The sequence below is a fragment of the Neopsephotus bourkii genome, unplaced genomic scaffold, assembly GCF_033783945.1.
Source record: "Neopsephotus bourkii isolate Nb327-2 ecotype Australia unplaced genomic scaffold, CSIRO-AGI_Nbou_v1 NB_1589, whole genome shotgun sequence".
In the NCBI taxonomy this organism is placed as follows: Eukaryota; Metazoa; Chordata; class Aves; order Psittaciformes; family Psittacidae; genus Neopsephotus; species Neopsephotus bourkii.
In genome coordinates this window covers 2,238,507-2,265,252 of record NW_026902065.1, presented here as the reverse complement: position 1 = coordinate 2,265,252, position 26,746 = coordinate 2,238,507, and the positions used below count along the sequence as shown (strand labels likewise).

Genomic DNA, 26,746 nt, shown 5'->3' with positions numbered 1-26,746 from the left:
TTCTGTTTACCAGGGCTTACATTACTGAGCCCTGTGTACCTTTTTTGTCAGCTCTAGACTTTGAGATGGAAGGCCTCTGCAGCATGAAGCATACCATTACCTCTGTTAGTCTAATTCATATGCTGAGAAAGTTTGGGGCAAAGTGGAATTTCTTTTGGATTTATTCAGCTTAATAAAGCTGTGTTTCAGTTGTTGGTTTGGTTTTGGTTTGATGTTGATTCTTTCTGTATTATTCAAATAATTGGGTTATTTGAATTAGTTATTACTCAAAAATCTGAACACATTTTGTCCATGTTTACTTTGCATTCAGATGTAAATGACTAATCTCAGTTTTGAAAGACCAGAAAACTTTGGCTGCCTTGAACTGTAAGAGTAGCAACGGCAAGTTAGGATAATGCTGTCTGACCATCATAAGTTAAGCACCACAGAGATGAAATCTAGTCAGTTCTAAGATTTTTTTCAGGAATAGCTTCAGTTAGTTTTTTCTGTTTTCCAAACTTTCTACCAATTTCTGTGCTTGCTAGTAGATTTCAGGTCTAACCTTAATTCTCAGTTTCAGGTATGGAAAGCCAGAGATGATGGAATTATACCTTAAAGACTTGCAATATCTTAACAGTGCAGTTGAAAAAGATACTCATCTTACACAGTGTTTAATTTCTGGGAGACTTGGAACTGTGCAAAATCCCATTAGCAGTAATTATAACCTTAAAAAAGTCACTTGGCTGTAAGGAAAGTAAAAGGGTTTTATTAAAATAAATGAGGGGCAGTATAAAATTTGTCCTTCAGAATCAGGTTGCAAGGCTGTAGCTTGTTATAGTGCTCTTATCAAGCTTGCTCTTTTGAAATGAGCCATAGCTATTAACCTTCTCATGGACAGTTCAGATTGCCGAAAATAAAGTGGCTGAACTATTTTATAAAGCAGGCCAACTCTGGTTTAATTACAGCAAGCTTTATGAGCTGCTTGTTTAAATAAGAGAACTTTGAACATGAGAATAAGGAGTTTTAAATTTATTTAAACATGAGCATGTCTGTACTCTCAGCTTAGTTTTGTAACTTGTTCCTAGGTCCTATATCCCCAGCTGTCCTCACTGCAAATAAATTTGTTTGCTCTTGGGTTTTCCTTTATGTGTCCAGCTACTTTCTACCTGGAAAGAGTGTAGGCATAAGGAATTAAAGTCAAATAGTAAGAACTTCAATATATCAGATTGGAATTAGAGGATTAGAGAAAAATAAGCACAGAATATATGCATTGAAGAATGGAAGACCCTGGGGTAGAGATTTAGGAAGTTGTGAGCCTGTTAGTATCACCAGAAGGCTGACCTTTGTAACAAGCAAGTAATTTGAGATGTTTGTTGCTGGTTATATGGGAAGAGTTTAGATGAATAGTAGGCGCCCTTTGAATGTGAAGTTAAGTTCCAGATCTTTAAAGAGGCTAAATACACTATTTGCTTTGACGTATGGCTCACAAAATAGGAACCAAATACAGATTGCTGTTTGGGAGGTTATGAACATCTTTTGAATAGGGCAAAAATGTTGTGTGTTTCCTTCCCTTGGGGAATACTAACCTTGAGAAGGTAGTTCAGTTGGAAACAAATGAATGAGGAATGATATTTAAGAAGATGCTAGCTTTGTGTCTGATGTAAACTAGGTTAGATTAAAATGATTTTGTTGTTCTAATAGAGCAGTATTGCTTGCTGTAGTTGGTATTCTAGTCCCACTACATATGTGAAATGGTCTTTACTACTTAGCTTCAAAAAAGAATCACCCAAAAGGGCTCATCTTGGAGAGATTAAATTTTAAACTCACTTTCTTTCAGTTGTTTGAAGCTCCTTCTTTCATCCTTTCTCAAAGAGTTAAATTTGGTTTTAAGAAGATTTTTTGCAGCAATTATGAATATTTCAGCTTTTCGCAGGCTTGGATGTATCTTGCATTCTTCCTCCATCACCTTCATCAAACTTTGACTTGAAGATTATAACAGTAGTAAGTATTGGGAGGGGAAAAAAGCCAAGTAATGCACTTCATGGTCTGTGTTGGGTTTTGGTTTTGCATGTGGATCAGCTATTACTGAGTTATGAAAGATGCTGGAGTCCTGAATTGCACTCTAAAGAAGCTGGGTTTTTTCCACTGGCTAGAGCAACCCTGCAGGAGATTAGTTAGCCCCACAGCCACTTCACTTAAGTATCTGGAGTTGAATAACATGGAACTTTTCCTGCTCTTGTGTATAAGCTTAAAGGATATTACTTCTATGAAATGTATTATTGTATACCTGTTTCGGATGTGGAAGTTGTATGTGCCATTTGCTGAAACAATGTAATATAGTAAGGCATGCCGCTGTGACCTTGATTTGGTAATAGGAAAATATTACTGTGGCTTGCTGCCAAAGGATGCGGTACAGTGTACATAACACTTAAATCCTGTCTGAGCTTAATCTTCTTAGAGTTTCATAAGCATATACTGCTCACACTAAGACACATTGGTTGGTGGGAATCAAACAGGAAAATATACTTGCAAAATATTAAATATATATAGGTACATCAAATTTGAGACACTTCTTAGTGTCTCGTACTTTGTTTTGGTATTAGGTGAGTTACACCTAATGATTCCTGTAGAAACTAGTATGAGGAATATGTTTACCTAAATGGTGCTGGGCTTTCATAATGGCCTAACAGAACATACGGCAAAATAGCTGATACGAAAGAGAGGAGCTCTCACCCCACTGCCCCCTCTTCCCATGAAGAGAAATAAATGTTGTGTAATTTATTAACAGAATAGGAGTCTAATGCTGCAAACTATACTCAAACAAAACAATGTGGTTGATGTTATACAATATTCTTTGTTTTTATTGAATCCAGCTCTACTAAACTGTGGAAGATGGAGGACTATGTGATAGCAGCGTTGGAAAAAAAAATTGAATGGGAAGATAAAACTAGCAGGCGTTAGGCCGCTTAAGATAATTCTGATAGACAAAAGTCTGGGTGGCAATCAGGTATCCATAACGACATGAGTCTCTTGTTTGACAGTGCTGTTCTTTTCCTGGAGAGATTATAATCAATGGCTTGGCTTGAGGACTACTGAGTAGATAGCATTTCAAAGGATTTCTGGAAGTTGACCAGTCATAGGTAAAAATATTAAACTTAGGAATGAAACAAGTTTTAGAGCCTTTCTTTTTCACTCAACATTTTAAATGTGCTCCTTGGATTAAGAAAGCCTAGATTCCTTTCTGTTGTGTGGAACTGGATATGCAGTCTAACATTCCTACCTTGCCTAATGGTTCAGTTCAGAATCTGTGTCGGTTCGGGAAAAAACACGGAACTGAAGTTTCTTGATTCTTTAATGGCCTAGCACCACCATTTTCAGATGTGAATGATGCCTGAAAGAGAAGGCATTGCACTTTAAGTTCCCTCAATTCCCAGCAACTGTTCTCATTTCAGACTGGCAAGAAGGATGGTTTTGTGTGCTTGCAGTTTCTGGGTGTTTATTACTCCTAAAAGTAACCCCAAACAAGACTTAGTGGTACCCTTGAACAGTGTGTCTGTAAGTATCCTTCTTGCAAGTCTTCTCCTAAATAAAAGTGCTGCATATTTCATAAACTGTTCCTGACTTACTCCCTGGAGAAAGTCTTTAATCACATTAATAGTGCAGAGCCAGGAAGGCTGCATGTTGTAGTGCTTACTTTTGTTCACTTTGTTAATGGTTAACTGTGTTAACAATTAGTTATTTAACTTCTTGAATTTCTGCCTTGATGGTATTGGTTTATTTCAGATGCATGTTATCTAAAATTGTTATCTGTATTATGCAAACCATTTTTTGGCAGTAACTTTTAAAGTGCAGGAGGGCAGAACGTTTAGTTTAGATTTTGGACCAAAGGCAGACTTTGCATGATTGGCAGCAGGGAGGATTCTGGGGTTTCTTGGAGTAAGCAGCCAAGATTTTATATTCATATCTTTTAAAGAATGTTGACTTCAGAAGCTATCAAGAAAATTCTTAATGTCATAATTGGATGATCCTGAGCAAAATGTGTGCTATACCTTCTAAGAATGTTGCTTAAGCACAGGTGTGCTTTGCATTGGCATCTTCACTTAGACTTACAGTAAGTCAGTCTTTTCTGTCTCCTGCCATCATCTCAGTCAGTTGTGTACTTCTGGCAGTTTGCTACTGTGACATTAATGGTAAACTTTTCCTTCCTTTGGTTTGTCCAAAGGAAGTTGAAGACCATATGCAGAAACCTGGGCTGATGCTCTAATCTGATAAAAATATCTGTGCATTCTTTTTATGTTTTTTAAATGATGTCATGTAGTTTTTAATATTCATTTGAAGTAAAAAAGAAAGTGCTTTCCCATTGACTCTTAGGTTGAGAAGAAAAAGTTGGTTTATATTTCAGACTTGGAAATATGACCTGTTACTCTATGGAGAGATTTAAATAGATCCTAATTGCCACACTTTGGTGTAAACTATAATAGAACTCAATCCTAGCAGCTCCTAACTTCATAGCTGCTGTGAAGAAACTTTGCCTCAAGAGCTCATATACTGGAAAAATTACTGTTTATGAGGTGGAGGTTTTATATTTTGTTTCAGTTTACAGACAGATTTACCAATCACAGAATGGGTTGGGTTCGAAGGGACCTTAAAGCTCACTCAGCTCCAACCCCCTCCCATAGGCAGGGACACCTTCCACTAGACCAGGTTGATCCAAGCCCTGGCCAGCCTGGCCTTGAACACTGCCAGGAATGGGGCAGCCACAGCTTCTCTGGGAAACCTGTGCCAGGGCCTCAGCACCCTCATAGTGAAGAATTTTTTCCTAATACTTAGACTAATTTTCTCCTCTTTCAGTTTAAAGCCATTCCACCTTGTCCTATCACTACCTGCCCTTGTAAAAAATCCCTCTTCAGATTTCTTGTAGGCCCCCTTTTAGGTACTGGAAGGCTGCTCTGAGGTCTCCTTGGAATCTTTTCCAGGCTGAACAACCCCAGCTCCCTCAGCGTGTTTTCGTAGGAGAGATGCTCCAGCTCCCTGATTATCCTTATGGCCCTCCCTCTGGGCTTGCTCCAAGAGTTCCATGTCCTTTTTTATGTTGAGGACACCAGAACTGCACACAATACTCCAAGTGAGGTCTCACAAGAGCAGAGGAGAGGGGCAGGATCACCTCCTTCGACCTGCTGGTCACACTCCTTTTGATGCAGCCCAGGATATGGTTGGCTTTCTGGTCTTGAGTGCACACTGGAGCTGGCTCATGTTCATTTTCTCACCAACCAACACTCCCAGGCCCTTCTCCGCAGGGGTGCTCTGGACCACTTCTCTGCCCAACCTGTGCCTGGTATTGCCCTAACTCAGGTGACAAGGTGTAGGCCCTCTCACTTGGCTTTGTTGAACTCAATGAGGTTCGCGTTGGGGTACCTCTCAGGCCTGCCAGGGGCCCTCTGGATGGCATCCCTTCCCTCCAGCGTGTCAACCACTACACACTTTATGTTATACTGTGAAAAGAACATGTTTATGAGCATACTCGTGTGTCTCTTCAGAGAGAAAGCTCAAATAATTTTGGCTTGTCTTTGCTAGAATACTGTTCTTATTATCCCTAAATGTTTGCACTGAGCAAAGCACCTGTATATTTCTGTGCTGCAGCATGGCATGAGAATAGTTGAGAACTAGATTCACTTGCAAACAAGTGTTAGCAGTCAAAATGATTATGTTGGAAAACTAAAAACTCCTTCTTCCAGGTCCTGTAATAGTTCACTCTGAGAATGTGTTGGATGCTGAGAATTATTATTGTTAAGTATGCTACAGAAGTGTGGGGGGTTGCATGTTGTGTATATGTTATTACTCCACCACAACATACCAGTGTCTGTTATAGATGAGACATGAATTTACTAGGACAGGAGATAAATTCAGTGCATTGAAATGCCATACCATGCCAAAATTGGAGACAGTGCAGGGATTAGAAGTTGTCCCAGGGAGCTGGAACAATTAAAAATTTCCTTGCCTGTTCACACAGGCATGTGCTAACACGTTGGATGAATGCAGAAGTTCTGAAATGTAGCATTTTCCTTCCTTAAATTCAGAGTAATTTGTATCTGTGGATGTACCTAGCATGTTAGTTAGCAAGCACAGTAAAGATGTTGTGCAAGTTTTGAAGGTGCTCATGAGAAAAAGAGGAGGTGAAAACTTTGGTTATGACAAGTAGTTGATTCAACTGTTAAGTTTCTTGGTAGGGGCTCTATCTAAAATGATTTAAGAAGGTTCATTTTTAATTGAGCAAGGCTCGTTGCAGGAGGGGTTGGACTAGATGACCTTTAAAGTTCCCTTCCAAACTATTGTATGATTCTATAAATCTGTGTAAAGGTTTTTTGTTGGACAACTTCTATTAGCATTTTAATGAGAAAATGCCTTTTGATGTGACATAGCATAAATAGGGTTGGCAAAAATAAAGTAGGTTATTAATTATTGGAAGCACATTTTGTTAGAACACATTTGGTCCAACTGAAGGATTTAGATATGCTTAATAAACTGCGCACGTATTCAGTGTAACTACTTGTAAACTGAATCCGTGTTCTGAATGTCAGAAGTGGTATTCTTTTGCATTGGTGTTACTATAGATATCATAGGGTGGCTAGGGTTTAATTAGGTTCATTATTTTATAACAATGTGCTTTCAGTGAGTCTTGCAACACCATCTGTGGTTTGGCTGTTTTTCATTTGTTCTCTTTTTGTTCAGGTGTCCCCTTGCCACTCTTCTGCTCCATTCCTACATATATTTTATGAATTTATACCATTATGTTTGTTAAGTACGTGACAGAGTTTTATGGAGATTGAAATGCAGGAGTGTGGTAAGCGATAGTTAAGAGAGATAATAAAGGGGATTTGGAGACCCAACAAAATAGAGATTAAACAGTATTAAGGGCAAGTTTAGGGATCTTGGATGTGAACTGGAGACTGGGTCAGTGCATGTAATCTTCTTGAATAGGATTTTGTGCCAAGTCTAGACTAGAAGTTGTCTGTTATGGTCAGTCAGGTTAGGAAGAAAGGAAATTGAGAAAGTAGAGGAAACTGAAATGCCAATAGCAACAAACCCTAAGTTTTGTGAAAGACAGACTGTTAGTTTGAATAGCTACAAGTGTTTTTTGTCATCAGTTTCTCTTCATGTTCTTTCCCTATATTCTGTTACACAAGCTAAGAAAAAAAAATCTAAAACCTCTCCTGGACTGTTCCAAAGGTATCCAGGACACTATTGCAGTTTTCATCATAACGATTTGTGAAGTCTGTAAATGTATATGCTTCTTGAAAAACGAAAGATAAAATGAAGCTGTACTTTTCAGAGTCCAACTGGAACTGACTTTGACCAGGGAACATGGGGCCCAAGTTCTCTCTGATAGAAGTATATGCAATTCTCATCTGAGTCTTAAAATGAGTCCTGTATGGTTTCTAACTAAATGAGCATGCAGAAGTTTTTTACTTTTCATGCTTCATGGTGTCACTGCCCTGGAGTTTTTTCAAAACAAAACTTGATTTAGCCAAGTGAGAGGATTAGGTGTTTTTGGTTTGTTATGGTTATAAAACGTATGAGCATAGTTGCCAACCGAGAAGCTGTTGTATTCTTGTACTCTGGCTTCCTCTCAGACTTGCTTGCAGTTACCCTCTCAGATCAAGTCAGCCACACATATGTTAATAGGTTTACAACAGCCATGTATGCTGTATCCCTCTTAGAAGGTATGGCATTTTCATTGTAACTGGCTATTTTTTAGGATTCATACTTCAAAAGCAAGGTGTTGCATGATCTGATATCAGGAAACCTGTTTGGTCAGTGCCTTTGTCTTTGCAATGCTGTGGCCACTGGCAGTGGTGCAGCCTGCCCTTCACTGGTAGCTCCCTACTGTTCCACCCAGGCTGTAAGTGCAGTGTCTCCAGGGCCCTATGGCACTGCCCTCCCAGTGTTGTTCTTTGGGGTTGCTCCTGTGATGTTATCCTTGTGGCCTGGCATCTGCACACAGTGTTGTTACAGCAGGCGCTCTCAGGAATAATGACCTGCAGTGTGGGAATCTCCTCTTTCTTTGCCCTCTCCCTTTGGGTGTAGCTTTTGGTTTATGGCAAGGGAATCCAATAATGTGTGTGCACAGAGGTTAATGACCGGCAGGCTCTGACTCAGTGGCTGCCCTGATGAGCAGCATGAACTTTGGTGAGTGCCTGCAGCATTTTAAATTAAAATAGCTGACAGGGTTTGAGTAGCTCCTGATGAAAAAGATTATTATTGCTATGAGCAAAAATATTGTGGAGGAGCCTCTTGTTACACTGGAGAGGAGTCCAGAGCAGGGTACTCATCTGGGGACCTCCAGCATCTCTCCTTCTGACTGGCCTCAAGGTAAAGTTTTCATTTCTTCTCTCCTTCCTCTTGTTTTCATTTCTTCCCTGAACAACTTTTACCATTATAATTATTTTTCATTACTGTACCCACTAATAAATCTTCACACTTGTGAACCTGCCTCAACATCCTTTGTGCAAATATCTGTTTCTCTTGAAGACTTGCAGATTTGCAGGAACCATCTTCCTTCCTCCCCCTTCCCCCCTTATTTGCTGCTTTGCTCATTAAATAATTCAGGTGAGGCTACAGCTGAGATGCATGAAACTGTTTGTTCTATAGAGGGCTATTTTTATAAATGAAGGCCAAAGTGATAGTTTATTTTACTAAATACAGCATATCAGAGGACTTGGCAGTATGCCAAGAGCTGGTGGTTTGGTTTCTGTTTGGTGGTGGTGTTTGTTTTGTTTCCTTTTTTTTTTTTCTGTGGTGTGCTTTAGAGTGACAAGATACTTCTAGTTTTAGTTAAGACTTGAGCATGCATCGTGGTTTAACCCCAGCTGGCAACTAAGCACTACACAGCTGTTTGCTCACTTCCCCGGTGGCAAGATGGGAAAAAGAATCTGAAGATAAAAGCGAGAAAACTTGTGTATTGAGTTAAAGGCAGCTTAATACATAAAGCAAAAGCCACGTGTACTGGAGCGAAGCAAAACAAGGAATTCATTTATGACGTCCCATTGACAGGCAGGTGTTCAGCCATCTCCAGGAAAGCAGTGCTCTGTCACACAGAACAGTTACTTGGGAAGACAAATGCCATCAATCCAAACATCCCTTTCCTTGTTCTTCTGCCAGCTTCATATGCTGAGCACAGTGCCATATGACATGGAATATTCCTTGGGTCAGTTGGGTCAGCTGTTCCCTCTGTGTCCCTTCCCAACTTCTTGTGCACCCCAGCCTGCTCACTGGTGGGGAGGTGTGTGAGACAAGCAGCAAAGGCCTTGATCTGTGTGACCATTGCTCAGTGGTAACTAAAACACTTCTGTATTATCAACACTGTTTTCAGCACAGATCCAAACCACAGTCCCCAACCACCTACTGTGAAGAAAATGAACTCTGTCCTTGCCAAAACCAGCACAGTATGTTTTAGTCCATTCCGGAGTTGAACAGTGTTAAGATGAAGACTTAAGTGACAGCTTGCTTTTCCAAATTGTGTTGTTGAATAATTATATGGCATTGAGCTACTGTAAGCTAAGTGTGATTATGATGTGAACATGCATGCGTCACCAAAATACGTACCAAATACTGATGGTTTCATACTCTTCGTTGAGTTGTTCCTCTTTGTTCCCTTTTTCTATTGTAAGATTGTATGGTTTGTATCAGAAAATAAATGCTTCTTCATTATGCCTTGCAGATTCCTGCTTCAGTGTCTTGAGGATCTCGATGCCAATCTACGGAAACTGAACTCACGTTTGTTTGTTATTCGTGGACAGCCAGCAGATGTTTTCCCCAGACTTTTCAAGGTAGATGCCACCTTGCAGTTGTTTCTAACCATAAATATGACTAATTTAAACTAGGAATATTTCTTGTACTATATACTTCAGTGCAAGTTGTTATCCATGCAAATAAGTAACTATCCTTGCAGTTTCCCTTTAAGGTTGTTTTTGTTAGATTTGGGGTTTTCTTCTCTCATGTGCATATCACCAATTGAATTGAGTTGGTCTTCGACTTTACGGTTTTTTTGTTTCTTTTCTTCCAGTAATGGAACAGATTTCTAATGGTTTGGTAAGTGTAGGTACTGTGTCCATACTTCTAAGTGCCTAGCTCATGCTGATGTGACCTGGGTGTAGTCACATCATGTAACACTTGCTTGGAATTCCTTGGCTCCCCTGGGGACCTGGCTCTGGCTCTTGGACACTTCTTTATGGTTTTACCTTATGAAATGAAAAATAAATAATATATGAGGATGTGGGAGGTCACTTGAGGACTCGGGGCCTGATTGATTTGTCTTGGCAGACTTAATGATGGAAGGAGCCAAACCTTCCTTCAAAGTGCAAGCACTCTTTGGAACTGCCTATCATCAGGATTGTACCTGGGCTTCACCTAGGAGAGAGTTAGAGTTAGAAGTGAAAGAGCATACTAGGTGAAGAGCGTAGAGTGCCCCTTGTCTCTTTGTTGTAAATCCAGGTCTCTGAAATAGTCTGTCTGGTATATTTAAATCAACCGATTAAGATTCTGAGGGATTAGAAGGGTATTTTTGAGTTTGATTGGCAGGATGGCTTTCTAGGATCTTTCTGTGCATACTTCACCTTTCCATTTTCCTGCCTCTGCAGAAGCCTTAGCCATTAGTTGATCCCTTTCTTAGCTTCTTTTTCCCCACCTGTTACTGTTGGCCTTAGTAACACCATCTGTGACACAGAGGATATTAGGCTTCAAGGTGTCCTCTTTTTAGGAGACAGAATTGTTCTTTTTTTTTATTTTTTACTATTGTTTATTTTAAATAGAGAATTTGAAGATTGCTTGTTCTGTTGGGTAAGGGGCAGGGGTTTCGAATGGGGAAGGAAATCTGTGTGATGTTCAGTTGTGGGGGAGCAGCTATTTTGCCTCACCACCCCTATCTTAAGTTCTGCTGTTAAAGTTGACAGACATAAGTGAAAAACTTGCGCAAAGTACTGCTGCTAATCAGTGGACAGAAAACAGCCTCTGTCATCTTTCCCTTTTGCTATGCCTCTTAAGGTACATAAATCCCATAGAGCAGCTGAGTTTTCACAACGTACACAGAGGTTGTTCCATATGATGTGTGCCCACAATAATGGGAGAGATAAAAGCTTTTCTTATGCCTGATTCCTGTGTGGATGCCAAAAGGCTAGACTTTATTTTTGTGAGTCTGGGTGTCTAATGTAATTTGGGCCTTTGAGTATCTCTGACAACTGTCCACAGATACTAAATGATGTTCCATCTTGTCCCTGTTCTCCTTGTTCTCTTTCATCTCACCTTCCATCAAGCAGCTGAGTTGCTGAAGGACCAGATTTTTGTTTTGTGTTGCAGGAATGGAATATTGCGAAACTTTCTATTGAATATGATTCTGAACCATTTGGGAAGGAAAGAGATGCAGCGATCAAGAAGCTGGCTAGTGAAGCTGGAGTGGAGGTCATTGTTCGAATTTCCCATACATTATATGACTTAGACAAGTAAGTTACCATTAACTCTGTTTTTAAAAAGGAAATATGAATTTTATGTAGTATTTGGTTAGATATTGTGTGCTGCTTTCTATGGGGAACACTTCATAGTTAGGAAGACTACAAATTTGTTCTATGCTTCTCTTTTTATCCATCTGTCTGTCCATACATCCATCCAAATTTTATTACATATTGAGTAGGTCTTTGCAACTCCAAAGAAGATACGTAACTGTATGTGAAATACAGTTTTGGTTTGGGGTTCTGAAAATAATGATCATAGAATCATAGAATAGTTAGGGTTGGAAAGGACCTTAAGATCATCAAGTTCCAACCCCCCTGCCATGGGCAGGGACACCTCGCACTAAACCATCTCACCCAAGGCCTCGTTCAACCTGGCCTTGAACACGGCCAGGGTTGGAGCATTCACAACCTCCCTGGGCAACCTATTCCAGTGCCTCACCACCCTAACAGGAAAGAATTTCCTCCTTATATTCAATCTAAACTTTCCCTGTGTAAGTTTGAACCCGTTACCCCTTGCCTATCACTACAGTCCCTAATGAAGAGTCCCTCCCCAGCATCCCTATAGGCCCCCTTCAGATACTGGAAGGCTGCTATGAGATCATGTTCATTATCTGTCTTTTAAAATGAAGTTACTCAATCATCCCTGTAACTTCTCCCAGATAAGATTGCAGCTTGGTTGTTTTGTCAGATCGTTTTGTCCTTATTTCACTTGCTGTAAACCGTTAGCAGAAAGTCCTTTATTTTTCAACAACAACTTCCTACCAGTTATGTACCCAGTAAGTAATAGGGGATTGTTGGATATCCCCGCATCTCCTGACTTAATATCTTGTTTATATTTTTCAACACATCTATTTAAATGGATTAGTATTAGCTTCTTATTATAGGAACATAATCCATGAACTGTTTGAAAGTATGACTTGGCTTTTCTTAATATTGTGTAACTTATTGTGGTAGATGCCTGGTTTTTTTTTCTGTTACAAGACAATGTATGAGAAGCAGCTAGATGTATGGGAGGAAAGGGAGTTATTTACTGTTTTGAAACAAACACCTGGGGTTTTTTTTAGTCTTAAATTGGAACTTCGTTTTCTTCTCTCCCTGCCCAAGCACAGTTGAATCAAGTGAACAGTTGGATCCATCTACCATTTTAGTAAATTATTTCTTTGAACTTTTCCTGTTTCTGAGATTTTAGATATACTGGAGGTGACAATGCAAAATATGGAAGCTCTCTGTTTTTACAACAGTTGCGTATAAAACTAAACCTTAATTGTTCCCTATATTGAGTGTTATATTACTGACTACTGTTAATACCAGAACAGAAAAATAGGTACTTTTTTATGCAAATAGTAGTGTTGTACGTGACTTGGATGTATCTTTGGGTAGCTGTGATCACAGTATCACAGTATGTTAGAGATTGGAAGGGACCTCAAAAGATCATCTAGTCCAATCCCCCTGCCGGAGCAGCAACACCTAGATAAGGTTACACAGGAACGTGTCCAGGCGGGTTTTGAATGTCTCCAGAGAAGGAGACTCCACAACCTCCCTGGGCAGCCTGTTCCAGCGGTCTGTCACCCTCACTGAGAACAAGTTTCTTCTCAAGTTTAAGTGGAACCTCTTGTGTTCCAGTTTGTACCCATTACCCCTTGTCCTATCATTGCCACTGAGAAGAGCCTGGCTCCATCCTTGTGACACCTCCCCTTTATATATTTATATTTATATATATATAATATATATAAATATAGAATATATAATATATATAAATATATAGAATATATAATATTTAAATATATATATATTTATATACACTAATAAGGTCACCCCTCAGTCTCCTCTTCTCCAAACTATAGAGACCCAGCTCCCTCAGTCTTTCCTCATAAGGGAGATGCTCCACTCCCTTAATCATCTTAGTTGCCCTTTCTCTCTCATCTGCTTTACTGATCTGCATTTTATTTTGCCTTGAGCTGTCCATAATCATTACTTATTTCTGAGGGACCTTCCTAAACCTGGGAATGAGAATAACTTACTTCCCTATAAACAGTTAATTTATGTGTCTCCCTAGCGGGTAAAAAAGGGTGATAAAATAAAAGTCCACAGTCTGGATTATCATGTATATCTGCAATTTTATGTAACATGCTACAGGCAGGTAAGAAGATATTTCTCTGTGTGTACATTTTATATATATATATATATATAGAAAGTTCTATACTGCTGTCTGACATACTACTTTTTTTACTTTTCCCCCTTTTTTGCCAATTCAGAATAATAGAATTAAATGGAGGACAGCCTCCTCTTACTTACAAGCGATTCCAGACCCTAATTAGTAGAATGGAACCACTGGAGATGCCAGTAGAGACTATAACCCCAGAAGTAATGGAAAAATGTACTACTCCAGTTTCAGATGACCATGATGAGAAATACGGTGTCCCATCACTTGAAGAGCTAGGTATGTTCTAAAATTGCTTTGACATTTTGAAACAAGATGTAATCTACTACTAAAAGCATGATACTTAAAATAAACACAAGAGATTCTGCATATGGTTAATGGTTAAACTGATACCAGTTATGTCATACAAAAGGAACAAAAAACAATAATCAACTCTGAATTTTAGTCATTTTCTTTTAAATGGAAGGTCAGAAGAAACTACACTAAGTGCTATTTGACGCTGTATAATACAGCATAGCCGTCTTCCCATGGTACCAAATAATCATTAAGCTACTAATAGTCTTTGATACTTCATTTTGTATTAAATGCATTTGGTATCTTTGTGCTTCAGGTCATTAATGTCATTTTACAAATTAATTTAAAAACCCCTTTCATCTTGCAATGCCAAAAAAAAAAAAAAGAGAAAAAGATCATAGTAAGGCAAATAATGGTTTTTGAGACTTCTTGGTGGGGGAGGATGGGAAGTCTTATGTTTGTCTAAATTTAATTTTAAGGAATATAGGAACCAATTATCCTGCGAATCCCCCTCCTTCTCTTTCTTATTCTTGTTCACTTGGAAATAAAAACAAATGTGGCATGACCTCCAAATTGATAACAAAGGGGTCTGGATAGATTTTAGCTGATCTCTAGCTACTCTGTATAGTCTGTTTGACCTCTCATAAAACAGACCTTTCTTTAAAGCTATTTTAAAAAAAGATCTCGCTAGAGAGTGGTTAAACTAGAGGCAGATGTGTCATCTAATGCACTTGGTGAACAATCCTGGGGGAGGTGTGGGGATGGGGAAGAAATCCTGTACCTTCTTTTTGTCTTTCTTTTGCAGCTCAAGTATGTGTTTATCATCAATTTGACAACAATCCTCATGTGTTATTTAAGTTAAGGTCAATGAAACCTATGATTTTCTGAAGATACCACTCATGCTTTCAATTTGATGGAAGAAGATTTTAGACATCCTGTAAATTACAATAGCAATTGTTGATTCTTAGTAGTAATTTAAACCAAAAGAAAAAAGGTGGTTTTTTTGGGATAGCTGCAGAGCTGAGAACTTGAAAATAATTTGAAAAATGATAGGAAGGTCACTTTTTGCAAAAATAACCAAAAAAACTAGAAAGTGGAACTGAAGTAAAACCATTCAGCATGTAAAACTTGTGAGTTAATGTAAAAGTAAAAATTGGATTTTGCTGCAAAAATTGAATGTGAATTAGAACAGAATCATAGAATAGATAGAGCTGGAAAGGACCTTAAGATCATCTCATTCCAACCCCTCTGCCATGGGCAGGGACACCACACGCTAAAGCATGTCACCCAAGGCTCTGTCCAGCGTGGCCTTGAACACGGCCAGCGGTGGAGCGTTCACAACTTCTTTGAACAGCCTTTTCCAGTGCCTCACCACCCTCACAGTAAAAGGATTTCCTTAGATCTAACCTGAGCTTCCCCTGTTTAAGTTTTAACCCATTACCCCTTGTCCTGTCACTACAGTCCCTAATGAAGAGTCCCTCCCCAGCATCCCTCTAGCCCCCCTTCAGATACTGGAAGGCTGCTATGAGGTCTCCATGCAGCCTTCTCTTCTCCAGGCTGAACAGCACCATCTTTCTCAGCCTGTCCTCATACGGGAGGTGCTCCAGTCCCCTCATCATTCTTGTGGCCCTCCTCTGCACTTGTTCCAACAGTTCCATGTCCTTTTTATGTTGAGGACACCAGAACTGCACACAGTACTCCAGGTGAGGTCCCATGAGATCAGAGTAGAGGGGCAGGATCACCTACTGTCATGATCCTTTTGATGCAGCCCAAGGAGAGTTGGCTTTCTGGGCTGCGAGCACACACTGGAGCTGGCTCATGTTCATTTTCTCATTGACCAACACCACCAAGTCCTTCTCTGCCCAACCTGTAGCTTGGTTGCATACTATTTTAGAACTTTGCCATATGTCCAGCTTAGGATTGGTCTTAAGGTACAGTAAGATGTACTGGGGTTTTTGAGCTACAGGATAAGCAACCAAGGAATTTTCTTGTTTCAACTTGCTTTTCAGGTTTTGACACGGATGGTCTGCCTTCTGCAGTATGGCCAGGGGGAGAAACAGAGGCTCTCACACGATTGGAAAGACATTTAGAACGAAAGGTATGTTGCAGATCATTGAAAGTGTGACATATCTGGAAATATTGCTACTTTTTGGAAAAGAAGAGTTCAGCAAGTTGCTTTAGAACAAAATCAAACCCAGACTTGAGCTCAAGGCCTCAATGTAATTACATAAATAGAGGTGCTGTTTCTCAGTTTTAAAAGCTGGTAGCAGGCTGTCTTTAATTTGAATTTTAGAGGAAGTCTGCTTAGAGTTTTCCACTCAGAAATGTAATTATTTGTTCTTGGGAGGTAATTTTACTTGAACATCTTTTTATAACTTTGAAGGGGAATTTTTCTAAAAGCTAACATATTGCTAGTTATCTAGGTTTCCTCTGTATTTAAAAGAAAAGGATAGGTAGTTCTGGGAGAAGAGATAAATTACCTTCTAGAGACTCTCCTGGTTGAAAAGGAATACCTAGGTATAGTAAGTAAGGTGATCATTTGTCCAGTTGCCTGGGGTCAGCCACAGACAGTGCAAAATTTCTCCCTTTATAAGTTGGTACCTCGCCTGTAGTTTGATACTGCTGTGTGGTTTTTGTTCTGTATTTGCTTTTGTGTGTGGTTTTTTTGTTTTTAAAGGCTTGGGTAGCAAACTTTGAAAGACCACGAATGAATGCAAATTCCCTCCTGGCAAGCCCTACAGGGCTTAGCCCCTACCTCCGCTTTGGCTGTTTGTCCTGTCGTCTCTTTTATTTCAAGTTAACGGATCTGTACAAAAAGGTACGATTTCTATATGATCAGCTACACAGTCTTGGATGCCATGGTTTTTCCCTGCTTCTCCTAATGAAATGTTTTCCTCTAATGATGATCTTCAGGTAAAAAAGAACAGTTCCCCTCCCCTCTCCCTCTATGGCCAGCTGTTATGGCGTGAATTTTTCTACACAGCGGCAACTAACAATCCACGGTTTGATAAAATGGAGGGGAATCCTATCTGTGTTCAAATCCCATGGGATAAGAATCCTGAGGCTTTGGCCAAATGGGCAGAAGGCAGAACAGGTTTTCCTTGGATTGATGCGATTATGACACAGCTTCGTCAAGAAGGCTGGATTCATCATTTAGCCCGGCATGCTGTAGCGTGCTTTTTAACTCGAGGTGATCTCTGGATTAGCTGGGAAGAAGGAATGAAGGTATTGTTTCTCATTCTTGAATTTCTTAAAGTACCTATAAAAGTTGCAGATAGTCACTCTATAATTTTGTTACTGTGTGCTGTAAGTTGAATTTTAAACCTTAAACTGCGGTCAAAATTTAATCGGTTCTGATCAACAGACAAAACTTCACAGCACTACTGATTTAATGCCCCCTTTCACTGGAATATTACAGTGTTTCTTGCAGTCAAAATAGGTCTGCAGTTCTTTTAAATGTGAGATTCCTTCCTAAATCTTGGCAAATAAACATGGATTATTCTTGTAACTGAAATTTCTTTCTAGTCATACTGTGTGAACAGTTCCTGTTCACATCTTGCATCTGCTTACCTGTGAAGGGAGAGCACCACAGGAATTAAAGGGGGAAGACTAAATGGTTGAGAATGTCCTTTCAGCAATTTCTGTCCCTTTGCCCAAAGTTAGAAGTGTGAGTATGTGCAACATGATGTGGCTGGAGTTTCAGTGCAGTTAATTCTTTGCCAGTATCCAAGAGATGCTGAAGTTCAAATTACAGATGTCAGTCTTTCAAAGAAAAAAAATGGAATAATGTAGTCTCAGCCTTTGAATCAGTTTTATGTTTTTAGAAGGGTAGCACATCTTGTAATAAGCAATGATAATCAACTGGAAATAAGTTTTTTATGTTTCAAATCTAAGGAAGAGTTTATTTGCCATCAGGATTGTGACCTCATGTGTATAACCTTAGGAAATTTCAACTTTCTTCACAAATTAGTTGTAAGCCAAAATCTTTAATTAAAAAAAACAACTGTCTTGGTTACACAACACCATAAGCTGCTTTAGGAGTTTTCCTTCTGCAGTTCATCGATAAAGACTTCAAAGATGCACATACACAGGTAATGCAGCCAAACAATAAAGCTCTATATTACAGAAAAACGCTTAAGTTGTGCTTACTTTTGAAATAATAGATACATGGAGGGCTCAGACTTGTGCACTGAAGATGTTTAATTTATATGTCCGTAGCTAGCAGGAGTTAATCTGGCCTTCCCCAGTGATGTTGTTTTCAAAGTCTTATTACATGGCAGCATCTAGTGGAGCAGTTGTGTGCTAACACTTAATCTTCATCCCAAGATCTTGTTACATGATGAGTCACTTTCTATTTAAAAAGCTTTTTAAAAGTGTTTTAAGATAAATCTTGTTAAAAAAAAAAAAACATACAAAAAAACCCCAAAACCCACACACTGTTTTTTTTTTTTTTTTTCCAAACAATTCCATCTATTTAGACAAAGATGTTTTTCTAACACTTATTCAGTGCATACTGTAGACTGAATGCCTTATCAAACATATGTTGAGAGAGATATCCTTGTTTGGCAGTATTACCTTAACTAGACTTTATTTTGGAATTCTATTAGCTGAAGGTGGGTGGCAGTAGTAAGGTGTTAAATTTTAGTGGCTTAGTGTGAAAAAGATGATTGTTTCTTTGGAACATTTGGAGACGATCCAAGTTTGAAAGGAATATAAGAACTTGCAAAAATATGTATTAAATAAGTATCTGTTTTGAAAATTACTTCTCAGTGCACTGTTTTTATAAAAGGTACTTGAATATTCTTCAGAGAATAAGGCTTCTCTTTATTTCTTGTGAGCCTGAGCTGCTGGTGATCTGACTAAGCAGACTAACTTCTCTTATACAAGTTAGTAATGTCCGTGTTAATAATTAAAATACAACTGGTGCTGAAAACTTGAATGTTTCACAGCTATTGAGCTCCATATTTAAAGTAAAACCCTCATAAATCTTCAACAGCCTCATAAGTTATTTTTAATATAATAAGGATAGCAATTACCAGAGAAGATTTTTTTTTCTTCTTGTTGCCTTCAGACCAGAGTTCATTATCTGTCCCACCATTCTACAGCATGTTTGGTGATTCATACGCCTCCTGGAATTTATGTGGGTAACCTCAAAACTGTCATTTACTAGATTTACTGTTGGCCTTCAAGAATACAACTTCTGAATGTTTGTGCCAACCAGAAACTCTTCAATTCTACTGTTGGGACTCCTTGCATAGTGAAAGGTGCTGCACAGGCTGAGGTATTCTGACTGACAATCTGAGTTTGAAATATGCTTTGTGTGTTCACTGTTTTCTGGAAGTTTGCAAAGCTTACTCTGTTCCAGTGTGATGAAGCAACGCTTCTGAAAGCAGCAAATGCCACTTGGCAAGCAGTCACGCTCCAGCCATCCTTTGAGGATTTAATTTTGTAAGGCTGTGTTAATGCAAGAATGTGTAACTTTTTTTGGTTGTAGCTTTGACATGTTTACTAAGAGCCAAGGCAGTCACATTTTGTTCTTGAGTTTGGCATGTAGGTACTGAGCGTTCCATAAGTATTGTCAGGTAAGAAAGAGTGTAGATGTCTCAAAGCTGTGCCATGTTCAGGCTAACTTGTTACTCTCATTTCTTAAGGTCTTTGAAGAGCTCTTACTTGATGCAGATTGGAGTGTGAATGCTGGAAGCTGGATGTGGCTATCCTGTAGTTCCTTCTTTCAGCAGTTTTTTCACTGCTACTGTCCTGTGGGTTTTGGCAGAAGAACTGACCCAAATGGGGATTATATCAGGTAACTCACAACCAGAAATTGCAGTGATTTGTGGATGTCAGTTTAAACTTAAACTGACAAGTGGCCTTATACTTAAAATGACCTTTTTTATTATTTTAAGACGTTATTTGCCAGTACTTAGAGGTTTCCCTGCAAAATACATCTATGATCCTTGGAATGCCCCTGAAAGCATCCAGAAGGCTGCAAAGTGTATTATAGGAGTCAATTATCCCAAACCAATGGTAAATCACGCAGAAGCAAGCCGTCTGAATATTGAGAGGATGAAACAAATCTACCAGCAGCTTTCACGATACAGAGGACTGGGTATGGCTGTACAATATTTGCTTTATTTATTTGAAAGCTTCTCTGACTTTCTATCAGTTATTTTGTCCCTTACCAGTGGTAATCAGGTATGAGCTCAGTGTGCTGACCAGGGTTGTGTATCATATAAATGAAAATATTAAGATGTAATAAAGGGAAGAAAGACTGAGGGGAGTGCCTCTTTCCAAGTCTTACCCAGAATTTTTTATTCTCTGGGTTTTTGGAAATTCTTTGGTTAAACTGGGTCTTCTGTGCATCCTGGTACTCTTGTGCAGACAGGTTTTAATACCAGTGATTAGAGAATTAATGTGGTTGATAACTTCAACCATACTGTATTTGCATTTGCAAATGCTGCTCAGAGACAAATGCAACTGCTGGTAGCATTCTTCCTACTTAGGAAAGACTATCCTCTTTGCTCTGAGAGGTAAAGCTTCTATTGCTCAGGAAGGTGTAAGGCGGCAGTGTGTTTAAGTATTGGATATTGAATCAGGATGAATTGCACTTCAACACAACAAATATGTGTAATTAATAAATATTGGAAAAGTTATGTGGGATATTATGTAGAAAATGCCTATTAAGTAATTTTGAGCTAAAATTACTTGGTGAGATCCCAGAAGTAGACAAGATAAATGTTTGTAAACCACTCAGGGTGGGGGTGGAGAATTGGCTATCATTAGAAAAAAAACATGCTACGCTTCATCTTTTTTTTCCAGTCTGTCTTCATGGTTGTATGTTTTATTTCATTGTGTAGGTCTTCTTGCAACAGTGCCTTCTAATCCAAATGGAAATGGAAATGGTGGCCTCATGGGCTATTCACCAGGAGAAAGCATTTCTGGCTGTAGCAGTGCAGGAGGTCAGTCAAATTCTTTTAATACATAGAATTATTGGAACTGAACAGCACAAACTTACTTTTTAAATGTCCTTGACGTTATGTATTGTGGGAAAGAATTGTATTCACAAGACAGTTCTCAGTGTAAGTCACAGATGTTTTCAAATTTATTCACTGAGTTTGGTTGTATTTATGTATAGATGGAATCAGATTTTTTATTTCAAACATGTAAGAATTTTTAACCTGTTTTCTTCCCCCTGAAACTACTTATAAGCATGTATCAAATGCTTTGATTTCAAAAGCATTTGAATGTGGTTTTCTTCTAGAAGTCCTGATACTTGTAATAAGGAGAGATTCATGAGTTTTCAACTCAGAACTATTAATTTGTAAAATTTTCTAAGCATCAGGTTGCTTTCTGGAATTTAGTTCTACCATAATATAGTAGAATATGGTGGACAGTGTCTGCAAAAACTGAGTATAGAATCTATCATCCAGTTCTGATGAAAATTAGACAATGATTGTGCTTACTGTAACGTACAAAGACTAGCATTAACTAGTTACTAATTAAAAAGTAAAACAATATTAACATTGTATAAATGCATGGAGCATCAACATCTTGAATACTAGGTACACCTTGGACTTCTTATAAAAGGATACAGCAGAACTGGAAATTTACTGTGTTTGGGTTTATGTTCTTCTTGGGCTTCAGTGAAGGTTAGAAGTAGATTGCAGAGAAAGATGGACCTTGTTCTCAGCCAGTACAGTTCCTGAAAGAATTGAAGTCTGTGCTCCTTAAAGCTGGGTTCTTGAGCTTTAATTTCATAAGTTCAGAAATTTAAAAGACAGGAAAGGCTTAGTTTAAAAAAAGTAGTGTATAATAAATTAATATTATGTGTACTCCTTTCTTGAAATATATATACTTAAATGTGTACGTGTTTTCACTTTTCACATCAGAAATGTATCCGTTTCGTAGGAGGTTACTGTGTACTCATTTGAACGTGCAAGTGTGAATTTGGAAAGATGAAAGCATTAGAGCTTTGGACCTTTTCTGAGGTGGTTTGTGGGGGGGGGAGGAAAAAGCCACAGTCAAAGTCTACCTCTTGAAGAACAGAAAAAAAATCTCCAACATTTTAAATTTTGGAACTGGAATTGTATTTTCTGTTATGTTTAAGTCTTGACTATCTCTGCAGGAGCTCAGCTGGGAACTGGTGATGGTCATACAGTTGTTCAGCCATGTGCTCTGGGGGACTCACATACAGCAGGAGCAAGTGGAATTCAGCAGCAAGGTATTATGGCAGTGCCTGTCTGTAGAGGATCTTCAAATCCTTGCAACTGTGGAAAAACAGACAAAACATCAAAATAACATGGATAGATTTTTTTTTTTTGGTGACAGCTGCTGTCTACAACTTTGAACTGGCCTTATTTCTGTTCTTGAAACATAAAAATAATCTCTTAGAGTGAACTTGCCTGTCTCATCACTTTTATCTCTAAAATGCTCATATAGAACTATATTTGTTTTGTTTTAGAGGGATCACAAGCATGACTAAACAAAAATTAATGAACATTCTAAATTAGGTTATTCTAAATGAAAGATATTGAAAGAAAGAAGTCCAGTTTGTGTATCTGATAGCAAAAATTTTCATGCTACCTTTTAGCTGATTTCTCTGCCACTCTTCCCATATATAATCAATTTCTACGGTTTTCTGTGGATATTCTCATATTATGGGGGCAAATTTTTGTTACTTTAACTATAAGAAACTTAACCTGTGATTTGTGATAGATCAAAGTTGCAGTCAAGTTTAGCACAAGTGTTTTTCTTTGCGGACTTAACAGAGGTTGTGTTTACTATCATGAAAGATTGTAATCAGTGTTTTATTTAAGCATCCAGAACATCACCAGAACACCACAACTGTTCAGAATAAGAAACCTTGCAACTGCTTTTGCTAGTTTGCACTATTAGTACAGAGCAATTGGTGTCAGTGTTGCCAGCAGGTAGTTTGTGAACCAGAAAATAGTTTGCATCTTCCTTTATATTACTTACATATATTGGTTTTTTTCCTTCACAGATTAGTTATGCTAAGGATTCACTAGCATTGCCATAACAGAATAACAAAAAGGATGAGGAGACTTGGAAGAGGAAAAAATGTTAAAATTGATAACAAATTAGAGTTATTTGGATATGTACATATTCTCCTTGTTGCAAAATTAATGCATAAGTACATAGGCACTTAATATTGTTCACTGTTTGTGTATAAATGCCTATATATTTAACTGCTCTAGACTCCCATGAGGCTTTTTTTTATTCATAAGAACTCTTCTGCATTCAGGATGTTTTCTAGCAGGATTTTTCTTGCTGATGGAAAATAAATCAGTTGGCTCCTTTTTGTTGTTGTAAAGAATGTAATTGTCCACTTGCTTGCAGTTCTAAATTTGATTTATTATAATAAATATGTACTGTATCTGAACAGGTTACTGTCAAGCAAGTAGTATCTTACATTATGCTCATGGAGACAATCAGCAATCACACTTATTGCAAGCAGGTAATTTAAAGAACAATAAAAAAAAAAAGAAACACTTTTCCTGAATATATAAAGGTGCAGCAGAGTCTTAATATAAATACTGGTTTTAAATTATCAGGAAGAACGGCTCTTGGTACTGGCATTAGTGCAGGGAAACGCCCAAATCCAGAAGAAGAAACTCAGAGCGTTGGACCAAAAGTCCAGCGACAGAGCACAAATTAAACTGGTAAGATCTGAGACACATTAAAGTTATCCTGATAATGAGTAAATTCCTGTATGGTTTTTGTCTATAATAATGTTCATGTCACTGCAATGCAAAGAATCCCAAATTATTGTTGTAAATATTTCAGTTCCAAGTACTGTACAAACAAGCAGTACAGAATCCTGGCTCTAGAGACTTTACAAAGTATGATGTAGGAAGTAATTATAAAACTAAAACTAGGCCAGCGATTATCAGACACAGATTGAGGTGTTAATGAAAGGGAAATGGATAAACTGTGGCTTCACATTCATTAGCAAAGCTACTCACTGCTTCTGCATCTCACCTGAAGTTCTGCCAGCCCAACTGTGTGAATGTACGGTAACCTGAAATTGGGAGCCTAATACAACTAAAGGCTCATGGAGTGGATTAGAGTTTCAGACATACAAGTGGACTAAGCAGAACACGTTTTAGAGAAACAGACTGCAGAAAACCTGCAAAATGATGGTGTAGTCACTGCATGGAAAGATGTAGGGACAAGGAAGATTTGAAGACTTGAGCATCTGTAACCTAAGCAGGATGCTTAGATTGCCAAAGATTGTCCAGAGCAGCTGTGGTGTAAAGTACTTGGGGTTGGAGAAGGAGGTACAGCTAAATAGATCTATGTGAACAGGTGTGAAAACGTGTAGAGAGAAGCAGTAGATTGGAGGAGGGAAGGAGTTTGGTAGGTGTGAAATCATCAACATAGAGAAGATAAGTGGATTTTGTGTTTTGGATATGAACAGAATAGAGAAAAGAGAAGGTCAAGGGTGTTACACTTTTTCTCCCACTGAGCTTGATTTAAGAGGAATAAAGAAGATGACCTGAAAGATAAGTTAGAGTAAGTTAGGAGAAAAGCCAAAGAATGGAGGGCTGTCTGAAACAAGAAGGGACAAAATTTCAAGACTAGGAGTGTGGCTGTGTAGATTAAGGGTGATTGAAATGTCTTTCTGCCCCTGTGTTTTATAAAGAATAAATTAAGAGTTGATCATTATGGAGTTTGAGGAATAAATAAAAATAGGCGAGATAATAGCACATGGAGGCTCTTTGGTGGTATTGGAAGGTAGAAATTCCATACAGCAAGTATAGAAGCTGTATTCAGCATCTGTAGAGCTAAAAAGAGAAATTCTATCTACTTTGTTTGGATTTGGTAGCAAGATCTATTTCTGTTTTTGTTTGTTATGTGGTGTTAGCACTTTGACAAAGTTATTGTGGTGATTATGAATAATTGTGTTGTATTGATTTGATTCAGTGAAGAGCCAGAGCCACAGCATTATTTCCATGATGCCCGTCACTTGAAGTGAGCTGAGATCTGCTATTTTCTCACATACTGGAAGCACTGTAAACTGTGCTTCTGTGTTCTCAAACTGATTTCTGGTACTTGGATGGGCCTGAGCGGAACCTAGTTCCAAAAGAGTCCATGTTTCAGTAGCTGTCTTATCAGTAGTATGTGTAGATTCATTCAGCATCCATGTTTTGTATTGCAGAATTCCTTAGGTGTTCGTGTCTATAGAAGAAGTGCCTGCAGAGCGAACGTCTGGTTCCTGTCTAAGCTCTTTTTCAATTGAGAGACAGGTTGGAGGGGTTTCTAGTTTGGCAGAAAAGGCTGACTTTGTTAGGGGTGTTCAAAGCATGCTGTGAAAGCATGGTAGTCAAATTCAAGTATCAGCCAAGAACATACCCAATACCACTGCTGGTGAAAGGATGTGTGCCTTCTGAATAGCACTGAAGTACAGAGGATGTTGGGTTTTTCTTTTCTTGCTTTCTTTTTTTTCCCCTCCTTCCCCTTTTAGCCTGTAAGGAGTAAGAAATAAGAATTGAGTATTTGGGCCAGTACAAATGGGGATAGGGCTTCCTGCACTGAGAAGGGGGGAAAGAGTATTGGTCCCTTGAATTATTTCTGCCTTCATCAAAGACTCACAACAAACTGTTTAAGAGTAATTTTTCTCTTTTTCCTTGCAGCATTACTGGAAGAGACCCTATCACTCAAAGAACACACAGGACAAAGTTCCTGCTACTCTGTCTTGGAACTAAAGTGTTGTGAGAGTACATGTACTAAAATGGCATAGTTTGTCATAAATTATTTTCAATTGTTCTCAGTTGTTGTAAACAAGTCCAATTTTTGGAATGTGTTATTTCTAACTGGCATTTCTATGGTTTTTAACTTTTTAATGACTTTCACAAAGGACAAATTGAGTTTTGTATATAAAGTATTTGGTGAAGAATTTGCTAACTTAATGTAAATATAAGCATTCATGATTAGCGATAGACCCATCAATATATTTTTGATAATCTTTCATGTATATGGTAGTAGGGAAAAGCTGTAGTGATGTTCTGTAAAATGGATGGACATAGAAGGTTTTGAAGTTTTTAAATTGTTCTTATTTTTAGATTCCAGAGCTTGACCTCTGTATGATCAGCTTCATATTTTCATAACGTAAGTGCTTAGGACTGTGTTTAATCAAAATCAGGAGAGTTGTAACCTTTATTAATCACATCTGTATATAAGTCATATGCCAACTTTTTGTCGAGTTGTAAAATTTTCATGTGTATGTCCAGTCCTGGTATTTCCCAGTTGCCTTGTTCAGTAATGACAGATCTTGTTAATAAAAGAAAATTATATCTGTAGATACATATGTCTTTTGTGTAATCTGTTGCTTCAGTACATGTCACCAAATGTAACTGGTTCAAGAAAGAAGGAAAATGTAATTTTTAGACTTAAGCTGGAAGCCACTATCAGTGAACTTCAAGTTTTGTGATACTGAAGAAAAGCACCATCCGAATTATTCAGGTTTGCATGTGTGTGTTCTTACCATGAATGTTTTCCACCAATGTATTAAGAGTTTCTTCAAAATGTAGTTCAGTTTGGTTTGGGTATGTTGTAACTATAACTGGAATTTGCTTGATAGCTATAGCTAATTTGTTGCTCTTCGAGGATGTTGATGTCTAAAAACGTATCAGGTTTGCTGACTGTTCTGTCAATACTGTTTCAAATAGAAATGTCTTCTTAGGCTGTTAATATCTGTGAAGCAGCAGAGCAGTCTGATTTACTAAATCTTACATATAACTAGGTCAGATACCTACTTGAGTGAGTGCACAAATTACTTCTCATGTGGGGG

At 38.3% G+C, this 26,746-nt stretch overlaps 1 protein-coding gene across 3 annotated transcripts in view; it reads left to right on the top strand.

The window, feature by feature from the left end:
- Window positions 1–26,255, top strand: part of CRY1 (cryptochrome circadian regulator 1) — a 39,703-nt gene extending 13,448 nt beyond the window's left edge. The window contains exons 2-14 of one of the 3 annotated variants that reach the window (XM_061371821.1): window positions 9,698–9,806; window positions 11,332–11,474; window positions 13,739–13,923; window positions 15,948–16,036; window positions 16,616–16,756; window positions 16,852–17,163; window positions 19,590–19,741; window positions 19,842–20,044; window positions 20,793–20,894; window positions 22,061–22,156; window positions 23,339–23,410; window positions 23,508–23,615; window positions 25,590–26,255. In XM_061371821.1, the coding sequence (XP_061227805.1) occupies window positions 9,698–9,806; window positions 11,332–11,474; window positions 13,739–13,923; window positions 15,948–16,036; window positions 16,616–16,756; window positions 16,852–17,163; window positions 19,590–19,741; window positions 19,842–20,044; window positions 20,793–20,894; window positions 22,061–22,156; window positions 23,339–23,410; window positions 23,508–23,611 (1,708 nt within the window). In that variant the 3' untranslated portion in view covers window positions 23,612–23,615; window positions 25,590–26,255. The remainder of the gene's footprint in view (window positions 1–9,697; window positions 9,807–11,331; window positions 11,475–13,738; window positions 13,924–15,947; window positions 16,037–16,615; window positions 16,757–16,851; window positions 17,164–19,589; window positions 19,742–19,841; window positions 20,045–20,792; window positions 20,895–22,060; window positions 22,157–23,338; window positions 23,411–23,507; window positions 23,616–25,589) is intronic. The other 2 variants (XM_061371823.1, XM_061371822.1) reach the window with 2 other exon arrangements.
- The last annotated feature ends 491 nt before the right edge of the window (window positions 26,256–26,746 follow it).